Raw genomic sequence first — 19,670 nt, 5'->3', positions numbered from 1 at the left:
TCAGTTGGCTCAATCAAGGTTAGGTTTTAGTCGAGGGGTCATGTCAACCTCGACAAACAAACCACTGTAACAGGGTAATGTTAGCTCTTAACCTTGACATTGAGAGTCAAGGTGAAGCAGATGAAAGGTGAGTGAAGATGAGACTTCACAGCTCTTATCCCTGGCCTGGGAGAGCTTAAGACAATGAAGTGTGGGTCCAGAAAGTGGGAACCCTTCTACACTTGTGACACTGACTCAAATGATCTTGGGTTCATGTCCACAAGGCATCAACATGTGATGTGAGCCAAGGGACGACTCAACAGAATAGCAGAAGATGGATTGCACATCTCTTGTGTCTGCCAATTGCCTTAACAAAGGTCTTCGATATGTACAGGGACAAATATAAACAAGCACAAACATCGCCTCTTAAGGAGGACTTCAGACAGGTGCCTGGCCAAGTAACAGGCCAGGTCTTCCAGATTACATGGAGTTAGGATGTTATACCTCAATGCTCAAGCTATCAAGCAAAGCAAGATCAAGTTCACAAGGGAACTAAAGCAACTAAAGTACCTGAAAACAATCCAAGATAATCAGTACTCAACTCAAACAGAAATCAAACAGCAAATGCCAACAGTTAACTGTACAACTGTACACAAACAAACAACAGTCAATGCACAAAGGTGCAAGCCATTAGGCACAAGGTACAAGTCTCAAGCCCTACAAAATAAACCAAAGTTAGTCATCAACAATCAATAGGTCAACTCCAATTGAGTAAGCATCATTAAGCATGGCAATTGTGCCCTTTGACCTGAAACAAAGCTCAAATGTGAGAGCACAAACCACTAGTACAAGACTAGGGTCAAAATGAGAGCAAAAAGTCAAAACAGAACATGAAACTTATCCAAAATCAAGATCAAACAATTAAGAATCCAATCCAAGTGGTTGCACATTCATATCATTCATCAATATCATTTCATGAACCAAAGAGTACAAAACATGCAATTTGAAACCTCATACAACCAAACAGAATGGTTCAACTCAAATCAATTCACAAACATTTCAATAAATCACCAAAAAATTCATGATCAAACAGCATCCATAACATGACAATCACACCAAATTTCAGCTCATTTGGACCAATGGAAGCAAGTCAATGAAATTCAAAAAGTCCAGACAAGTTTAAGCAAGTCCATACAAGGCATCAAAACATGCATCCACTTCAAGCAATCATTAAACAGAGACCAAGCATGATAAATGAATGAAATCAAAGCCATGGCAAACTTCAAGATGTCTATAATACACATGCCAAATTTCAAGTCCATCCAATAAACCACAAGGATTTCACAAATCAAATAAAATCAGGTCTCACAAGAAGTCAACAATTGGTCAAACAGGGGAGAAATTATCAAACAAATAGGAAATGCATTCAAATATTCAAGTAAAATTCACAAGCATTTTCAACATACACAAGTATCTTCATGCAAAACTTCAAGTCATTTGGAGTTCAATAGGCATGGTAACAAAAATCATCAAATTGGACAAGAATGGTGTGACACAAATTGTCACACCTCTATTCAAAAAATCATATCTCATCAACCAGCAATGATAAAATTATAAACTCTATACCAAAATGACCATGAACATGTCTAGTTTAAGCACAACAATTTTCAACTCCATCCAATTAAGCAACATCATTTCACAAGCAAAATGGCAAGGCATACACAAATTGGACACACATGAACAAACCCTAGGCAATTTAAAAATCCACCCGTGCATAAATTCTGGAAAAATCACCATAAAATACTAGAGGTCATGAGGAACAAGGTGCAAAAAATCCCATCTCATTTGGACAAATATTGAATGATTTATGATTTTTCTAAGATCAGCATGTGAAATGAAATAAAAATTGAAAAAAGAAATTGATTAAATGGATTTAAATGGCTGCAGTGGCAATTTCGTAAATAAGACACTCACTTAATGAAACGCACCGTTTCATTAAGTGAGGTGGCGTGCTGGGATTTGTTTCATGGCTGATAAACGTGCTTTTCATGCAAAAACACGGGACCAAGGATCTACAGAATTCTGGGCATGGCAAAATTAGGGTTCAAGAACGTATTCAACATGTTCATCTTCAGCAAGAACTTTTTTCTCAGAAATTGGAAATGGATACACCATTGTGTTCATCTCATCATGCATAACAACAATATAACAATGATTTAACCTAATTCAAACTATCATGGACGAATCGAACAGAATAACATCCAACCATCAAACTTCATTTCAACATATCTCTCTTAATACTCAATGATATTTCACGATTTAAAGTTCATTACAACCAGCATGGCAAGATCTATGATAAGCATAGCATGATTTCAGCAACTGCAATGGTCGAAAATTTACCTCCAAGTGATGACAGTGTTGATTTCGTGATTTCTTGGCCTGGGTAAGTTGAAACAGAAGCACTTTGATGTTTATGTTGATGAATGGAAGGAGAATCGTGGCTCAACCTTGCTTGATTATGTTCAAATCACCAGCTGCCATGGGAGGTGCTTGGATGTAACAGTCACGATTTAGCTGAAACAGTGATGAGTCCTTGCTCCAAATCACTTCCAATGTGCTTGTGGATGGTGAATCAAGGAAGAAATGGTGTTGTGCTCTTGGAGAATTTTTGCAGAAAAATCAAGATGAAAAATTGAGAGAGTTTTTCTTTTTTAGATCTAGATCTGAGTAAGAGTGGATGTTAATGTGTTTTCTATTAGGGTTTCATTTATATATCATCTGTTAAGCAAAACCTTAAACATGTTTAGGCATTTGGCAAGTAGAATTAGTGGAAACAAATATTTATGCAAAGTTGATATTTCCACCTCTATGCATGGTGTGCATGCTACAGTACACGAAAATGGGCCTAAACATATTCCAAATATGGTTTTCAGTCAAATGCAATTGGTAGAAAGTGTAGAAAATGTTTATTTTGAAAGTCACTTTTTTACCCCTCCCTTTTTTAATTCAAGTCACTTGAAAAATGCCATTTTGATTGGATGATTTTTGATGAAATGTGATGAAGGATTTGGATAGAACATGTCAAATGTGACTTGTAGCAAAAAACCTCACTCAATTTGGCCAAATGGTTCAAGAGTTATGCCACTTTGAAGTTCAAAAATTCTTGACAATGATTTGATCATAACTTGCCAACCACACATGAGAAATGAGTGTTCTTGGACTTTTTGGAAATGGGAGAACAATACCTTCAACTTTCATGTTGGACAAAAATTCATTTTAATCTTGTATGATGATGTAAATTTGAGGAGAAGAACTTTCCATTTTTGGCAATTTCCAATTACAGGTCATTTACTATTTTTGGAAACTTTTTATCTGACCTCAAATTCTTCAATCTTGATCTTTAAAATGACAAATGGGACTTGTATGGACATGAATGAAGCCTTTCAAACCATCTCCCACCTTCAAATCCATAAAATCATGCACAGTTGACTTTGCTTGACCTCCTAGGGTTTCTGGGGGATTGAACCATGACTGATGACTTCTGAGCACCCAATCCTTGACCAAACCACTTCAAAAGGACCCCTAGGTCATGTGAACATGTTGAACCAACCCTAGAGCTTTGCTTCCTTGAGAAATGCATTTGCTTGCTTGTTTGACTGATCCTCCTAACCAGTTGACCTAATCTTGTCTGATGACTTGCACTTGGGCAAAGGACAATGCAATGTTATGCAGTGGACTATGTTATGTTAATGACCTAATATGAAAATGAATGTACAAAAGGTAGGTGCAAATTTGAGGGGCTACAGAAAGGTCCAGACGTAATCCCGAGTATTAGACCCAAGTCGTAAGAGCTTGCATGTCATAAATACTCGTCTTTCAAGCCCAAAAATAAATTCAACCGATGAAACTCTTTTTTTTCCGCCGTGTGATTAACCAAAAACCTTTTTATAAACGAAAGACATCTTGTCTTAAGGTGATGTAAAGCAATGCTTCATCCATAATTGTTGAGTTGAGATAGATGATGTTTTTCCGAATGTTGATTTGTAAATCCATTCAATGTGTGGTATACATACGCTCCTCATCTATTTTGGGTAAACTAATGTTTTTCGTCGATTAATACAATATAACTTTCGCTAAAATCGACCAACAAACAAACATGTTCCACCTAGAACTACGTAAGTCTTGAGTTCTCTATTGAGATACGTTGGAGCAGGATTGCAAAATCTTGTCAGATCCATTAATAAAAAACTTAGGTTTAGTCTCCTTCGTTGCAAAAAATCCAAAAACATTTTTCTCTTTTCTTGTGATCCTATTTTTCCCCCTCATAATAGCTCGAGAAAACCTATCATTTCAAGCTAACACTAACGCGCACAATTAACCTAATGGTTCCCGTTGAGTACAACGGATGTGACAGGTGCTAATACCTTCCCCTTGTGTAATCGACTCCCGAACCCTGATTTGGTTGCGACGACCATAATCATTGTCGTTCTTTCTTGAGTTTTAGCGATATTTCCCCTTTCCTTTTTAGGAATAAATAAAGTTCGGTGGTGGCTCTGTTCAGTCTATCATTGCAAGCGTGCGATTGCGCTTCGCTAGGTCGTGTTCTCAGTTTTTCGAGGTGTGACAATATGCTTGTTGATATCCCTAGTCCCACATAGTTAGATAGTTTCAGAGGCTTCTCTAACGATTTCGATATCATTATGTTAAGAAAATGAGCGGACAACGAGTTTCTCCTTCATTATGCTATAGAGAAACTAATTTAAATCTTTCTTTTCCCTTGTATCAGTAACCAAGGAACGAGTTGGATGAGGAACTTATGACAAAATATGATTTCTGTTTCTCTTCCGACAAAATGTGACTTTCACTTCTTTCTAACGAGTTTGGTGTATCTCGCTCCTTTAAGGTCGAGGAGATGGTATAACTTCTTTGTGTATCGTAGGTGCCCTAGTTCAGGTTGGATCTGAAATGATTATAGGACGACCTCGTGAAGTCATCTCGCATGCTATGCTTCCCTGGGGACAAGTGACATGTATGTTTTCTTCTAATCTCATAATCCTTTTAGTTATGAGTTGAGAATTTTGTTACTGCATTAGATTGTACATATTATTCATCAGTTCATCTCCTCATTATACGCATAACTTTACTTGCAACAGTTAGAGACTAGAAAATATCCTCGATGCGATCATCAAAGTCCGAGGTAAAGGTTGATTAGGTGGTCCGGCTAGACCAAGCAGTTGACTATGTTGAAAAATTGGGAAAGGTTAAGATATTCCATGAACGACTCTAGTATGAATCACATTTAAGTTAGTTGGATCTGATGACAAGGTTACTAACATTGGATCATCTGATCTTTGAGGAGGACAAATATGAGGATGCTTGTTTGCTTCAGCCGTTGCATCGATGGTGGTGGAGTTGTGGAAGATCTAGTGGACTTGGAATTGAACATAGTAAGAACTATCAAATTTCGGGTTTCTGCCGAGGAGATCAATAGTTTGAAGATCGAGGATTTGAGATCTGAATCTTCAATGTAAGAATGAAGGTTTCTTACTGAAGTTCATAACACTCAAAAGTCGATTCCCATATACAACCCAACTACATTGTGAGGGAACCAGAAATTTGAGATAGATTGGTGCAATTGGACTTCTGGTGTGGTACATATAACTTTCTGGTATGTAGGCGTTGGGGTATACCTATAAGGTTAGCAATCCAATGTCCAAGTTAGTGAGATAATGAGAAATGATGAGTAATAGAGATATATTTGACTTACCTATAAAGTGACATGCTACTCTATTTATATAGCAAAGACGATTATAACCGCTTTACATGGAATGTTGTGTGTCATGTTGAGGGTCGTCTGATTGCTTTGCAAAGTGTCTGATGAGCCAAGGAACATGATTATCTACGTACCAGAGAACAAAGACCCTCTTTTCTTGCTCGCGGTCCCACTAGCATTCGCTCTTGGGCCTCTTTTATTGGGCAACCCATAACAAAATTTATTAAAATTTAACTATATTATACAAAGTTATTTAATTTGAAGTTGTTTGAAAATAAAGAATATAAAAAATTTTGTTTGAAAAAATAATACTTTATAAAGAACATACTATTTCTCGCTATATTTTTTTAATCTATTATTTTTTAAATAAATTTTTACATGTATTGTGAAAAAAATGTGTATTAAATTTATTAATTGAAATGATTCAAACCGAATGAAATCAATTAGTTTGGTTCGATTTTAAAAACTATTTAAAATTAAATTAGTCAACTCATAAAAATTTCACCAATTTATATATATTTTTGACTTAAAGCTAATCCAAATCGAAGAGTTACACCACTAAAAATTGACATATTTAAAATTGAGAATTGATAACTGTGAAATCCCATTAGAAATTTATTGATTGATAATTTAAGGGTGAATAATTGATTAATCGTATAAAAATATTTGATTACAAGATGAAAATTGATAATCCATGAAATTCCACTTATTTATTTCAAGAGATAAGTTTTGGTCAATATAAAAAAATAGTAAAAAATTAAAAATTAAAATATTCTTTTAATGGCATACTCTTTCCTTTTTTTAAAATTATTTTTTTATTAATACAAAATTAGCTATATTTTGTCATTCTATCTTTTAAATAATATTGACTACACCATTTTTAAATTGCTGTAATTTGTCATTCATTTAATCAGAATAAATATAGAGTTGTAATATTTTTTATTTGTTTATAGTATTTTAATTGTGTTAAAAAAAAAACTAGGACCACATTTATTTGGAAAATGGGAGAGTATATATTTTATTATTCTTTAATAGAACGAATTGGTGACTTCTCTAAAAAAAACAAAATGGAACTGGTAAGAAGAGGAAACTAGTGAGCTCCCTTTTCTTGACCGAAACCAAATACTATTAGAAAAATCTCCCACTCCCTCTATCTCATTCTAACATTCTTTCCTAGTTTCCTAAAGAAAAAACCTCTTCTTCTTGTCTCTGTGTTTTCATTTTTAAGGTACGGTTCATTTCTCTTGTTCTTGCATGTTGTTTTCACTTCTTCATGATGATGGGTTCTTGAATTTTTGTTTAAAAATGATTCCTTTATTGGTTTCTTTGAAGCTTTAATGTAATGTTCAGAAAAAAAATTGTGTTTGGTTTGTTAGTTAATTAATTCATGGAAGAAAAACAACATATGACAGGTTGTTTTTTTTTTGTTGATATTTTGTTTCTGTTTGTAACGATTTCTTGTTTTCCTCGTTGTTGCCAATTTTATGTCTGTTCATCTTTTTGTAACTAGAAGTTTTTTGTTTCACCAACAATCACATGCAAATGCATCTGCAAAATGACAAGAATTTATCTGTTTTCACTTTTGTTATGTTAAACTGAGTTTTCTGTGCTTTAAATTTGAGACAAAAAATCATGGTTTGTTCAATAGCATCTTGAACCTGTTTTCTTGTGTGGCTTTTCAGATCCTGTTGAGGTATTAAGGGAAGATATTTCCATGTGCAGCGGTATGGGGTATGAGAATGAGAATATAGAAGGGTGGCGTCGGGATGTTTATGATTTGCTTGAATTTTCAGCTGCAGATGATGTGATTGGTTTCAAAGATGCGGTCGAAAACGAGGGTTGTGACGTCGATGAGGTTGGTTTGTGGTATGGAAGAAGGGTTGGTTCGAATAAATTGGGTTATGTAGAGAGGACTCCTCTTATGGTCGCTGCTATGTTTGGAAGCTTGAATGTTTCGGCTTATATTCTTGGAACGGGCCGCATTGATGTTAATCGGGGTAGTGGATCCGATGGTGCTACTGCTCTTCATTGCGCGGTTGTTGGGGGTTCTGCTGCTTCTGCTGAGATTGTCAAGCTTTTGCTTTATGCATCGGCGGATGCGGGTGCTGTTGATGCCAACGGTAACCGCCCCGTTGACTTGATTGTCTCGGTGGGGAATCGTATCTTTGATTCGAGGAAGAGAATGCTGCTAGTTCTTTTGGAGGGTACCTGCGGGGCTGATCAGACATGTCTTATATTTCCGGAGACAATTGACGGTGTTGATGAATATCAAAGGCAAGATTTAAACTCGCCTCGTTTTTCAAAAGATTATCCTCTTGATCTTTCTCTTCCTGACATAAAGAACGGAATATATAGTACCGATGAGTTTAGGATGTATACGTTCAAAGTGAAGCCTTGCTCAAGGGCATATTCTCATGATTGGACCGAGTGTCCCTTTGTTCATCCGGGGGAAAATGCAAGGCGGCGCGATCCAAAGAAATATCCTTATAGCTGTGTCCCTTGTCCCGAGTTTCGCAAAGGATCGTGCAGCAAAGGGGATTCGTGTGACTATGCTCATGGTATTTTCGAGTGCTGGCTTCATCCTGCGCAATATCGTACACGTCTTTGCAAGGACGAGAGCTCGTGCACAAGAAGAGTTTGCTTCTTTGCTCACAGAATTGAGGAGCTTCGCCCCTTGTATGCTTCTACTGGCTCTGCTATTCCGTCTCCGAGGTCGTATTACAGTAGCGCTTCTGCATTAGAGATGGGTTCTCTTAGTCCTACCGCGCTCGGTTCTCCGTCTGGTTTGATGCCACCCTCGTCAACACCGCCTTTGACTCCATCTGGTGCGTCTTCTCCTGTTTCTGCAGCAGCCATGTGGCAGACACAGTGTAATGTTCCGGTCCCTACCCTTCAGCTTCCGAGAAGCAGGTTGAATTCGGCAATAACTGCTAGAGACATTGATTCAGATATTGCAAAGCTAAGGATCGAAACTCAGCGGCGAAGCCAGCAACTGATGATGGACGAGATATCCGGTCTTTCCTCACCTTCCAACTGGAAAAATTCCATGCCTAACAGTCCATCTTTTCCGGTTTCTTTGAACGATCATACTACCGGCGAACTAAATAGGTTTTCGGGGATGAAGCCTAATAACCTCGAAGACATTTTCGGATCACGCGATCCACCAATATTGCATAAATTCCATGGAGTCTCACTTGATGCTGCAGGAACTCAGTTACAATCTCCAACTGGAATCCAAATGCGTCCAAATATGAATCAGCAACAGCAAAACTACTCTTCCAGTGTCATCGGATCGTCGACTAGATTTGATCTATCCGGGGAGTTATCTGCAGCGGCTTTGAATTCAAGAGCTGCCGCCTTTTCAAGGCGAAGCCAGAGCTTCATCGAACGCAGCATGGCCAACCGTCACTCCGAGCTTCTTTCTCCTGTCAATCCTTACGCATTTTCCAACTGGGGATCCCCCGATGGAAAACTGGATTGGACCATACACGGAGAAGAACTTAACAAGCTAAGGAAATCGTCTTCTTTTGGATTTCGAAGCAGCAATACTCCTTTAACACCAACTGCAACTCAAGCATCGGAAAACGACAACGAACCAGACGTCTCTTGGGTTAATTCACTCGTGAAGGACGCTACGCCGCAGGAAACTAGCCGGTTTGGCGATGAAAATCAGAAACGGAAACTGCAAAACAATCTTAATGGAACGGACGCAATTCCGGCTTGGTTGGAGCAATTGTACAAGGATCAAGAACAAATGGTGCATTGAATGCAATTTTAGAAACTCTCTCCGTGTTCACTCTTTCTTACAACTCTCAACAGTTAATTCATTTGATAATTTTTTTTTGAATTTTATAGTTTTTGTTTAGATAACGATTTGTAAAACTGATGGGAAAAACAGACCCTTAAAGCCATAGAATATACTATAGAAGTTGATCTTAATATTTTTCTGATATTTTTTGTTATATGGTTTATTGAGTTGTATGTTTTAACATTACATTGACCAAATTATAAGGCTATGTTGTGAGTTTAATAGTCAATATATTGAGGGTAAAGAGGTAATAATTGTCACCAGGGTGGAAAAAGAGATTCGATCTCCAAGATATATCTGTTTTGTCTGTATATTTTATCGGAAAGTTTTAGATCTCAACCAATTTTCTACCACGAAAGAAATGGTTAGAGATTCTATTTAATTAAAATTTAATTTTGTAAATATTTTCTAAAGTCCAATTTAATTATAGTTTAATTTTAAAAAATTTAAAATTTTATATGATACTCCGTTTTGCATGCCTTAAAAATAGAGATGCTATTTTTATTACATACAAGACATATCAGAAAGAATTTTTGTAAATAGAACAAATAAATAGTATATGATGCCTTTTTGATTAGATTCTTACAATACGATGAAATAGTGAGATTGTGAATGGTAGAGCACTAAGAAAATGCTTTTTGTAAAGCTTGTCGTTTTGCATTTGGCTTTTAATCGCACTTCCTTTTTCCTTGGGACAAAGCATTTCTACGAGTTCAGAACTCTTGGCATGATTTTGGTCCACATGTTTAAGTTAGTAAATATCTCGAGAGAGAAAATTTGGATTTTGTTTAATTGTACCGACTGAAAGTTTAAATAATAAAAGAACTTTATTTGAAACTTTGAAGTTACAAATTACTAATTCCACTTAACCGCCCGTTAATAACGGGCTCTGTTTGTTCTGTACCTGTTAATCTGTTTTAGCCCGATTAGCAAACACTTGGGAATTGGTTAGTTTTATGTTTGTTATTTTTTTTAGCAAACAGTTGTGGGCAATGTGAAATTGGTCTAAAAAAAAATATTAAAAGACTAAGGGCCTGTTTGAAATGCATCTTAAAAACTGTTTTTTAGTTTTTGAAAATTTAAAATTTAAAAACTTGTTTGAATATAATGTTTTGCAAAAGTGTTTTTAAAAACTCTTTTCTATTTTTCAGTTTTTAAAAGTAAAAAAGTGAAACAGTTTAGTTGTGTTTTCCTTCTCACTTTTTAGTTTTTAGTATTATAAAACTTGAAGAAAAAACATAAAAAATTTATAATTTTCATTAATAACATTAATGTGATTTTAAAAGATTAGATTATCAAACAAGTTTTTTCATTTTCATGTTTTTAAAACAGTTTTTAAAAATTACCTTATCAAACAAATTTTTTGTTAATTTTCTTCTTAAAAATAGTTTTTTAAAATAGATTTGAAAAACAAATTTTAAGAACTAAAATTGGAAAGTGTTTCAAACAGGCCCTAAGGGTGTGTTTGATTTAGTTTTTAAAAACAGTTTTTTTGTTTTCAAAATTTATAAAATTAAAAATTTGTTTGATTACAATGTTTTAGAAAACTGTTTTTAAAAACTCTTTCATTTTTATTGTTTTTAAAAGTGAAAAACAAAAACAGGTTTAACATGTTTTTCATTTTTAATTTTGGATTTCTGGATTTCTGTTTTCATTTGAGTTATCATTTTTTATTTTCTCATTTTTAAAACTGTTTTTAAAATAATTTACCAAACAAATATTTCTATTTTTTCATTTTTAAAACAGTTTTGAAAAGTCATGTTACCAAATAAATTTTTTAATAGTTCTCTTCTTAAAAATACTTTTTCAAAACAATTTTATAAAACATATTTTAAAAAGTGAAAAGCAAAACTGATTCAAACGGGCCCTAATTTTTCCATTATTTGTTGGAGAGAATCCTAAATAATTGATTAAGTGTTTGTTTATGTATATTTTCATGTCATATTTGACTTATTCTTCTTTATCCAAAGAATCTTCTATTTATATGACTCGACTCATCCATGATCCATTAATGCTTGTCTCCTCATATCCCTCATAAAGGCAAAGGCAGTCTTAGATAACGATCTTTTCCATCGATATCTATAACTCTTACGTCATCATGTAACATTATGTAACCGATTTCGTGTGACTCTTCACATGGTATCTTAGCATTGACATTGGGGCCGACTTGTATGCATGAGTACGATCATCTGACCTACTTGCCTTTTCATACTTGATTTTTTTACCAACTCGGTTTCAAGGAATTCCGGGATGTAACGAAGTCCTATTGGATTGAAGTGTTCAATCAAGACAATATTGGAATTCCCTCTCTCTAAGTCGATCTTTTGCGCGACGGGTGTCAACCATTTAATGATGACAAGTCATTCTCTCTCTATTCATCATGATGATTTTTATGGGAACTCCCACTTTTCATCATTACCCCTTTTTGAAATTCTTGACCGTTAAAAAACTTTATTGCTTTTTAAAGACTTAGTTTTTTTATTGGACCATCTCTAGTTTTCAAGTGATTTTCTGCCTAAGCGTTTACTAACTGATTTTTCCTTCATCCGTCGCTCAATTTATTCAAGCTCTAGGTATCACTTCATTTTTCCTTTTTTGTTCTTTCATTATGTCTTCATTTCAAAATGATAACTACTCAAATGGTTGTTCAAATTTTCTTACTGCTAGTGATGGGAATAAGATTTGGAATGTCTGTATGCGAGAGTGTGAGGGTTATTTAAGTAGAGCATATTCCGGCCGGATTATTAGAGAAGTTTATGGTGAAATCCCTTCACCTATTAGTAACACTGATTCAGAGTCTTCATCCTCAGGTTTTTTGGATACTTAGATGGAAGCAACATGATTTTTGATAAACAAACCGGTCCTGAGTTATGATCATAACATCATTGATGAAAGCTACATCTCAAAGCTTCGTTCTAATACCTTAATCTCTTCAATTGGGAATGAAGAAAATGTTATACTAGAACCCTGCGTAGTTGGTGACAGTGTTTGTATCACTCGACCCAAAAGAGTGTTAGAGGAGTATTTCTATTTCTATTCAAGAGTAATCGAAGACTTTAAAATCCGTATTCCATTTACTAATTTTAAGTGTGATCTTCTCAAAACCCTAATATAGACCATTTCAATTACGCCCCAATGATTGGGGTTTTATCAAGGCTTTTGAAATTGTTTGTGATACAATGGGCATAACGCCAACCTTAGGTTTATTTTTATCGTTTTTTGAGTTTAAAGGGGGCAGAAAAAGGAGTCTGGGTTTCCCTTAGCGGGTTACCTGGGAAAAGCTTTCTACAAGCCTACATTACCAACTATAAAGGTTTTAAGGATAAATTCCTCCGAGTTAATAGTGGGAAAAGATGTCCCCAGGTTATGTATGCGCTCGACTGGAACTACTGTTTCCCGATCTACTGGTCGGATAGTCCTTTGCCGGTCTCTGGCTTTGATTATAACAAGTTGGATGATTTGGAAATTCGGTCTTTGGCCATTTTGGATGCCTTTCAGGTAGTGAAAGTTAAAGATCTTTTAGAGATGTCTGACGGCCCTGTACAAATTCATGATTTTTTGGGTAATGCTTATGCATGTTTATTTGTTGTTCTCTCATAATATTATTAGCCTTCTTATTCGTTGATTTTTAGTCTGGTCCTCTCTTTTTCAGCAAAAATGACAAATCTCAAACTCTATAGACAAAAGAGGTTGATGGTCGAAGCCAGAGCAAGGCGTGGAGGTCAACCTACTTCTAAGAGTGATCTAATAGGTATTCAGACACGGACCCTCAAAAGGAAAAATGTGGATGTCGTTAAGGAGATTTCTATCATATAAGAGCCCCAACCAATCTCCGTTCCTCCCACCGGGGACTCAAAGTCGAGTTCTCCAAAGAAAATGAAAACTATGATGAGTGATAACTTTAGTCAAGCCGACATGAAAATCACTACTTTGATGCAGGATTCAGGCAGTAGTCAGCATACCAACACTTCCTCTCAATTCAAATTTTTGTACAATAGCTTTGATGGTTTGAGATATCTTTATGATAATTTAAACGCGATTGGAGATTTTGAGAAAGTGAAATCAATAGGTGCTCAACAATTGACCCAAAATCTTGGGGCATATTTGATGAGATGTGCGGTCATGACTAGGGGTTTATTTGAAGTGTGTGACACGCACTGACAAAATAAGATTCGTCTTAACAAAGAGCTAACTCAGTTAAGGGATAACTTGAAGGTTCAAATTACCCATGTATAGGAATTGGCCAAGCAACTTTCGGATACAAAGAATCAATAAGAGACGTCGGAATCCCAACTATTAGAAATGACTAAGTTGAAGGAGACTGCGGCGACCAAGTGCTTGGAACTGGAAGTGACTAATGTCACTTAACTCAAGAAATAGAGCAATCTCGGACTCTTTATGAGAATTTAAAGAAATCTCTACAAGATGCCCAGATGGACTTACTTTCCCCTGGTGGTGAAGCCTTTGAGCGGGCCAAAGCCTAAGCTTTATGCATCGCAATAGACCTGAATATGTCAAGGATGGATTTCTTCAAAGCCGTGGTGGACGAGCAGCTGGTCGATATAGAAGAAGCTTCTCCTGAAGCATAAAGCTTGAAGGATGTGACAGTTGATAATCCAACATTGGAAACTCAGGAAGATGAGCATGAAATTTGAATTTACTTAAGTCTTGTTGTTGTCCATCAATGATGATGTGCACTTTGTATTTTTTGAACAATATTATGTTTTCCTACTAGACAGTTAAGCCTTTTAAAGGCTCTTTTTTATGATGATGTTATTTCTTTATCCTTCTGCGTGTTGCCTTTGACTTCAACTATCTTGTTTGTCTTATTATTTGAGTTATAGACTTATAGCCGACCTCGTAGGTCGACACACTTAGCTAACTTGGTCATAAACGATTTCTTTAGGCCAAAAGCTTCCATTACGTTACTCGGGTGAAGTCGAATATGCTAGAGGATTCAAGTAGCTTGGACTTCAGTTATGCCAGGGGTTTTATTACCATTGTCCGACCTCAGCCGATTATGCCAGAAGCTTCAAGTAGCTCGGACTTCAGTTAGGCAAGAGGTTTTATTAACGTTGTCTGGCCGCAACAGATAATGCTAGAGGCTTCAAGTAGCTTGAACTTCAGTTAGGCCAGAGGTTTTATTAACATTTCTCGGTCACAGCCGATTATGCCAGAGGCTTCAAGTAGCTTGGACTTCAGTTAGGCTAGAGGTTTTCTTAACGTTGCTCGGCTGCATCCAATTATGTCAGAGGCTTCAAGTAGCTTGGACTTCAGTTAGACTAGAGGTTTTATTAACGTTGCCCGGTCGTAGCCGATTATGCCATATGCTTCAAGTATCTTGGACTTCAGTTAGGCCAAAAGTTTTACTAACATTGCTTGACCGTAGCCGATTATGCTAGAGGCATTAAGTAGCTTGGACTTCAGTTAGGCCAGAGGTTTTATTAAATGTTACCTGGTCGCAACCAATTATTGTTAGGGACCAATTAGTAATACTTTTTATATCATTTTATTGGTCCCTTTTACCAAGTTTTGATGTAATTACACACTTTTATTCTCACTATTTTGTATAAATGCAATTAGGTTTAATTTATTTTGTTTTGAATAGAAATTTCACATATTTGTTAGTTTTGTAGAATTTTTGGATAAGAGAGCTTTTGGAATGCAACATCATAATATGGAAGAGGTGTTGAATGCAATTTGGAGGCTCAATTTTGGAAGAATACCACTTGGAAGACTTTGGATGAAGCTTGCAAAGCAAGGAAGCTGAGATAGCTTCAGTTCGCGCCGCGAACCACCTTCACGCCGCGAAGGCTGCGAATCCAGCAAGCTGCTTTTGGGCCAAGGGTGCTGTTTTTCATGACCAGCTGGTTTTGCCATTTTGGTGCTGCCTTGGGGGAGCTTTTCTGCCTTAGATAAGAAATGATCATTTCAGGAAATGTCAACCCTTTTAGAAAATCAGAATGGAAAGTAATATTCATTCTAACACATTCACACATTCATTGATACTTTTGATATTTTTTGTAAGAGAGAAAAACAGAGTTTTTCTTCCATTGCATTTTGCTTTTGAAAATGATGATGAGGAGCTAAACCCCATTTTGTCAAGATTGGAGGTAGTAGCTATTCTCATTTGTTTATGTATTCCATTTGATTTATATATATGATAAAAGATTATTGATGTATTGAATGCTATTTTTGCCCTAAGTTGAAAATCATATTTGAGTAGTTGTTGAAAGAGATTATTTAAGTCTTGACATAAAATAGATTTTCAAGTAGTGAATAAGTTGTAGAGATAGATTTATTCATTACTCTTCTTGTGTATCAACCGTTAAAGATTGCTATATTGATAGTTAGGTAGAGAGATCGTCTAAGGATCAATATAGTGATTATCACAATATCATTTAGACATAAATGACATTGAGAGGATACTTGAACATCATCAATAATCTTAAATCTATATAGTTATCATAAGGAATCATAAGCACTTGGAATAGTGAACTCCAATCTTGCCAAGCTTTTACATTTGATTAAAACCATTTTATTATTTTAGTGACAGTTTACTCAAAAGATAATTTTCCAAACAAAACAACTTTGTTACTTTCTAAACTTATAACAATTTGGATTATAAAACGGCGGTAATAACAACCAATCTCTGTGGATACGATATAAAAATATTTGCCGAAGATATACTTTTCAACAAATTGGCGCTGTTTCCGGGGATTGGTGTTCGATATTACAAGCATTGCAATAATTCATTGTTTTAAGTTTTGTTACTTTTATTACTATCCCTCTTGTGTTTCACTTGGTTTGTTAGTTTTGTAGATTCTAGTGCATGCGAGGAAAAGCTATCGAGGAGCAATTTCAATTCGATCCCGAAATTGAAAGAACACTTAGGAAGCTCAATAGCAAAACACGAAGAAGAAGGAAACTAGCCGAAGAGAGGAATTGGAGAGAAGAAGCATCTACTTTCGCACTTGTTCAAATAGAAGAAGTGGTTGTAGAAGCTTGTGACGGAAACATGGCGGATGACAATCGTACCGAAATATCCGCTAATAGTCCAAGAAGGAATGCTCAATTTGCCCGTGGAGGAAGAAATACGAAGATGAAGACCGGAATCCTCCAACTTCTCTATGTAATTCCGTTCACCGGAATGGATCATGAAGATCCGTATACCCATCTCATCAAATTCTATGAGATTGCGGGTTCTACTGGAACTGATGAAACGGGTGAAGAAGCATTATTCAAGAGGATGTTCCTACACTCCTTAGTGGGAAAGGCAAAAGACTGTTACCTTGATCAAGCATCAAGAGTGATGACGGATTGGAATTGCTAGAAGAAAAGTTCTTAGAAAGATATTTCCCTCAATCCCGATTCATGGAAGCCAAAACGGCTATTGCGGTATTCACTCAAGGAAGCAACGAGTCTCTAAATGAGGCTTGGGAAAGATTCAAGTCAATGTTGAGAAAATGCAAGGGTCATGGTTTTGATGAGCTCACTCAAATCCATATTTTTCTAAATGGGCTCCAATCAACTCACAGAACACTTTTGGATGCTACCGCGGGTGGCTCTCTTATGTCAAAGAATGCGGAAGAAGCTAAAGTCATTATTAACCGGATGACACTCAATGATCGTCAAAGTCAACATGACCGTAGTCCTTCACAATGCAAACCGGGAGTTCTTGAGTTAAATACCAATGATGCCATTCTTGCTCAAAACAAGCTACTCTCTCAACAAGTGGAGTTGCTTACTCAACAAATGGCCAAGCTTCCATAGAAAATGAAGGAAATTCAAGGGTCTCAAGCTTGACATCAAGTAGCATGTTGCGAATTATGTCAAGGAGATCATCCTACTAGTTTTTTCCCCCCACTAGAAGAAGTAAGCTATGTGAACAATCAAAATCAAGGCTACCAAAGGAACAATCAAGGCTATCAACCATCAAGGTTCAACAATCAAAATTTTCAGCAACAAAGTCCCTATCAACACCCAAACTCTCAAGGTCAACAATCGTAAGGAGGAAATTCCAAGCTAGAGGACACTCTTCAACAATTCATGCAAGCTTCCATGGCAAATCAGAAGAGTAACGAAGCAGCAATCAAGAATTTGGAAAATCAAATAGGTCAACTTGCAAAACAACTGTCGGAACAAACTGCAGGATCTTCTTTCTTCGCTAACACTCAAACTAATCCAAAAGAGCATTGTAAAGCAATTTTTACTAGAAGCGGTAGAGAGTTGACAAGTGGAAAAAGTGAGGAAATTACAGTAGAGAATGATATGGATGCTGTGCTGGAAAATGAGGATGTGGATTGTGAAAAGGAGAAAGTGGCAGAAACTGCTCAGTTCGCGCAACGATCTCCCTTCACGTCGTGAAAACAGCAGAACCAACAATTGATGGAGGAACAACAGTGTGAAGCGGAAATGAAGAAGGAAATTGAGCCAAGGAAGAAGAAAAAAAGAGACAACGGAGTGAATGTCATTCCAGTTCAACATCTACCATATCCGCACGCACCATCAAAGAAGGATAATGCTAGACACTATGCACGGTTTATGGACATATTCAAACAACTTCAAATCAATATTCCATTTGCCGATGCATTAGAGCAAATGCCGCGGTATGCAAAGTTCATGAAGGATATTCTTACAAAGAAAAGGAGACACGTGGAAGACAAAACCATCTTGCTTGATGCACGTTGTAGTGCCATCATTCAAAAGATTCTCCCAAGGAAGGAATCTGATCCGGGCCGAGTCGTTTTACCGGTCACCATTGGAGACACCTACATGGGTAATGGCTTGATTGATTTGGGATCTAGCATCAATTTAATTCCCCTATCCATTGTTAAAAGATTGGGAAATGTTGAGATCAAATCTATGAGGATGACTTTACAACTAGCTGATAAGTCTACTACTTCACCATATGGAGTTGCTCAAGACATGTTAGTGAAGGTGGACAAATTCCTGTTCCCGGTAGATTTTGTGATAGTAGACATGGATAAGGATCGTGAGGTTCCTATAATTCTTGGAAGACCATTCATGAAAACGGCCCGAATGATGGTTGATATTGATGATGGACTAATGAAAGTGAGGGTGCAAGATGAAGAGGTAGCCTTCAATCTTTTTGAAGCCAAAAAGCATCCTAATGTTAAGCATGACTCCTTCCGAATCGATGCCACCAAGGAGGGACTAATTGAGATTGCAAACCAGGTTCATGTTTCTAATCCATCAGAAAAATCTCTTATCGGAGTCTACAAGGTTTCGACCAAAAATGAAGGAAAAGAGATCGAAGCAATGTTGCATGAATTAGAGCCTGGTGGAGAGCTTGTTTATCATGAAGAGACAAACGAAGGCTTGGATATGACAAAGAAAGTGAAAGAGCCAAAACTTGAGCCACATTTGAAGTATGTGTTCCTTGGTGATGACTGCACTAAACCGGTGATCATTAATAATACCTTGTCTACAAAAGAAGAGAATCAATTGATATGAGTGCTGAAAAAGAAGGAAGTTATCAAACTAGTAGAGGCCGAGATGAATTGTTCTATCTCCGATGGTGAATGGGTGAGTGTTGTGCAAGTAGTTCCGAAAATGGGTGGTATCAGATTTTATCGAAGGTTCATCAAGAACCTCTTGAAGACAACAAAGCCCTTGAGGAAGTTGCTCAACAAAGCCGGATCGGGCTAATCATTGGATTGTCGAGCTCTAAACGACGTTAAACAAAGCGCTTGTTGGGAGGCAACCCAACGTTGTAAGTCTGCATTTTACATTTTTTTTCAATTCTGCTGTGTTGATATTCCGCTGTGTTAAATTCTGTGAAATTGGGTTATGTCCACTGCAGTTCGCCTCGCGACCATCGTTCGCCCAGCGAACTGAATGCAAAGCTTCTGTTCGCACCGCGAACAAGGTTCGCCCTGCGAACGGTGCGTGGCAGAACCACTTAAGTTCTGTTAGGGTATTTTCAAAGTCACTCTTTTAGTTTCAAAACATAAACCCTTTTTCCACTCTTACTACCAAAACTTCCAAAACCTCTAAAAACTCAAGAATTTCCTTCCCCACCTCCCAAATCCTCAGTTGTTAGCTAAGATTCAAGTGCACTTCAATAAAGTATGTTGTTCTTCTCAT

The 19,670-nt window shown here is 36.6% G+C and overlaps 1 protein-coding gene across 1 annotated transcript; it reads left to right on the top strand.

Annotated features, from left to right (window-relative positions):
• Nucleotides 1-6,797: 6,797 nt before the first annotated feature.
• LOC127118544 (zinc finger CCCH domain-containing protein 66) lies at nt 6,798-9,702 on the top strand. The gene is made up of 2 exons (XM_051048754.1): nt 6,798-6,980; nt 7,435-9,702. Exon 2 carries the CDS (start codon nt 7,467-7,469, stop codon nt 9,516-9,518), a length of 2,052 nt encoding a protein of 683 aa, XP_050904711.1. The 5' UTR covers nt 6,798-6,980; nt 7,435-7,466; the 3' UTR covers nt 9,519-9,702.
• The last annotated feature ends 9,968 nt before the right edge of the window (nt 9,703-19,670 follow it).

The sequence above is a fragment of the Lathyrus oleraceus genome, chromosome 2 (assembly GCF_024323335.1).
Source record: "Lathyrus oleraceus cultivar Zhongwan6 chromosome 2, CAAS_Psat_ZW6_1.0, whole genome shotgun sequence".
Classification (NCBI taxonomy): Eukaryota; Viridiplantae; Streptophyta; class Magnoliopsida; order Fabales; family Fabaceae; genus Lathyrus; species Lathyrus oleraceus.
The sequence above is the reverse complement of the archived record's forward strand: the minus strand, read 5'-3'. Positions and strand labels throughout refer to the sequence as shown.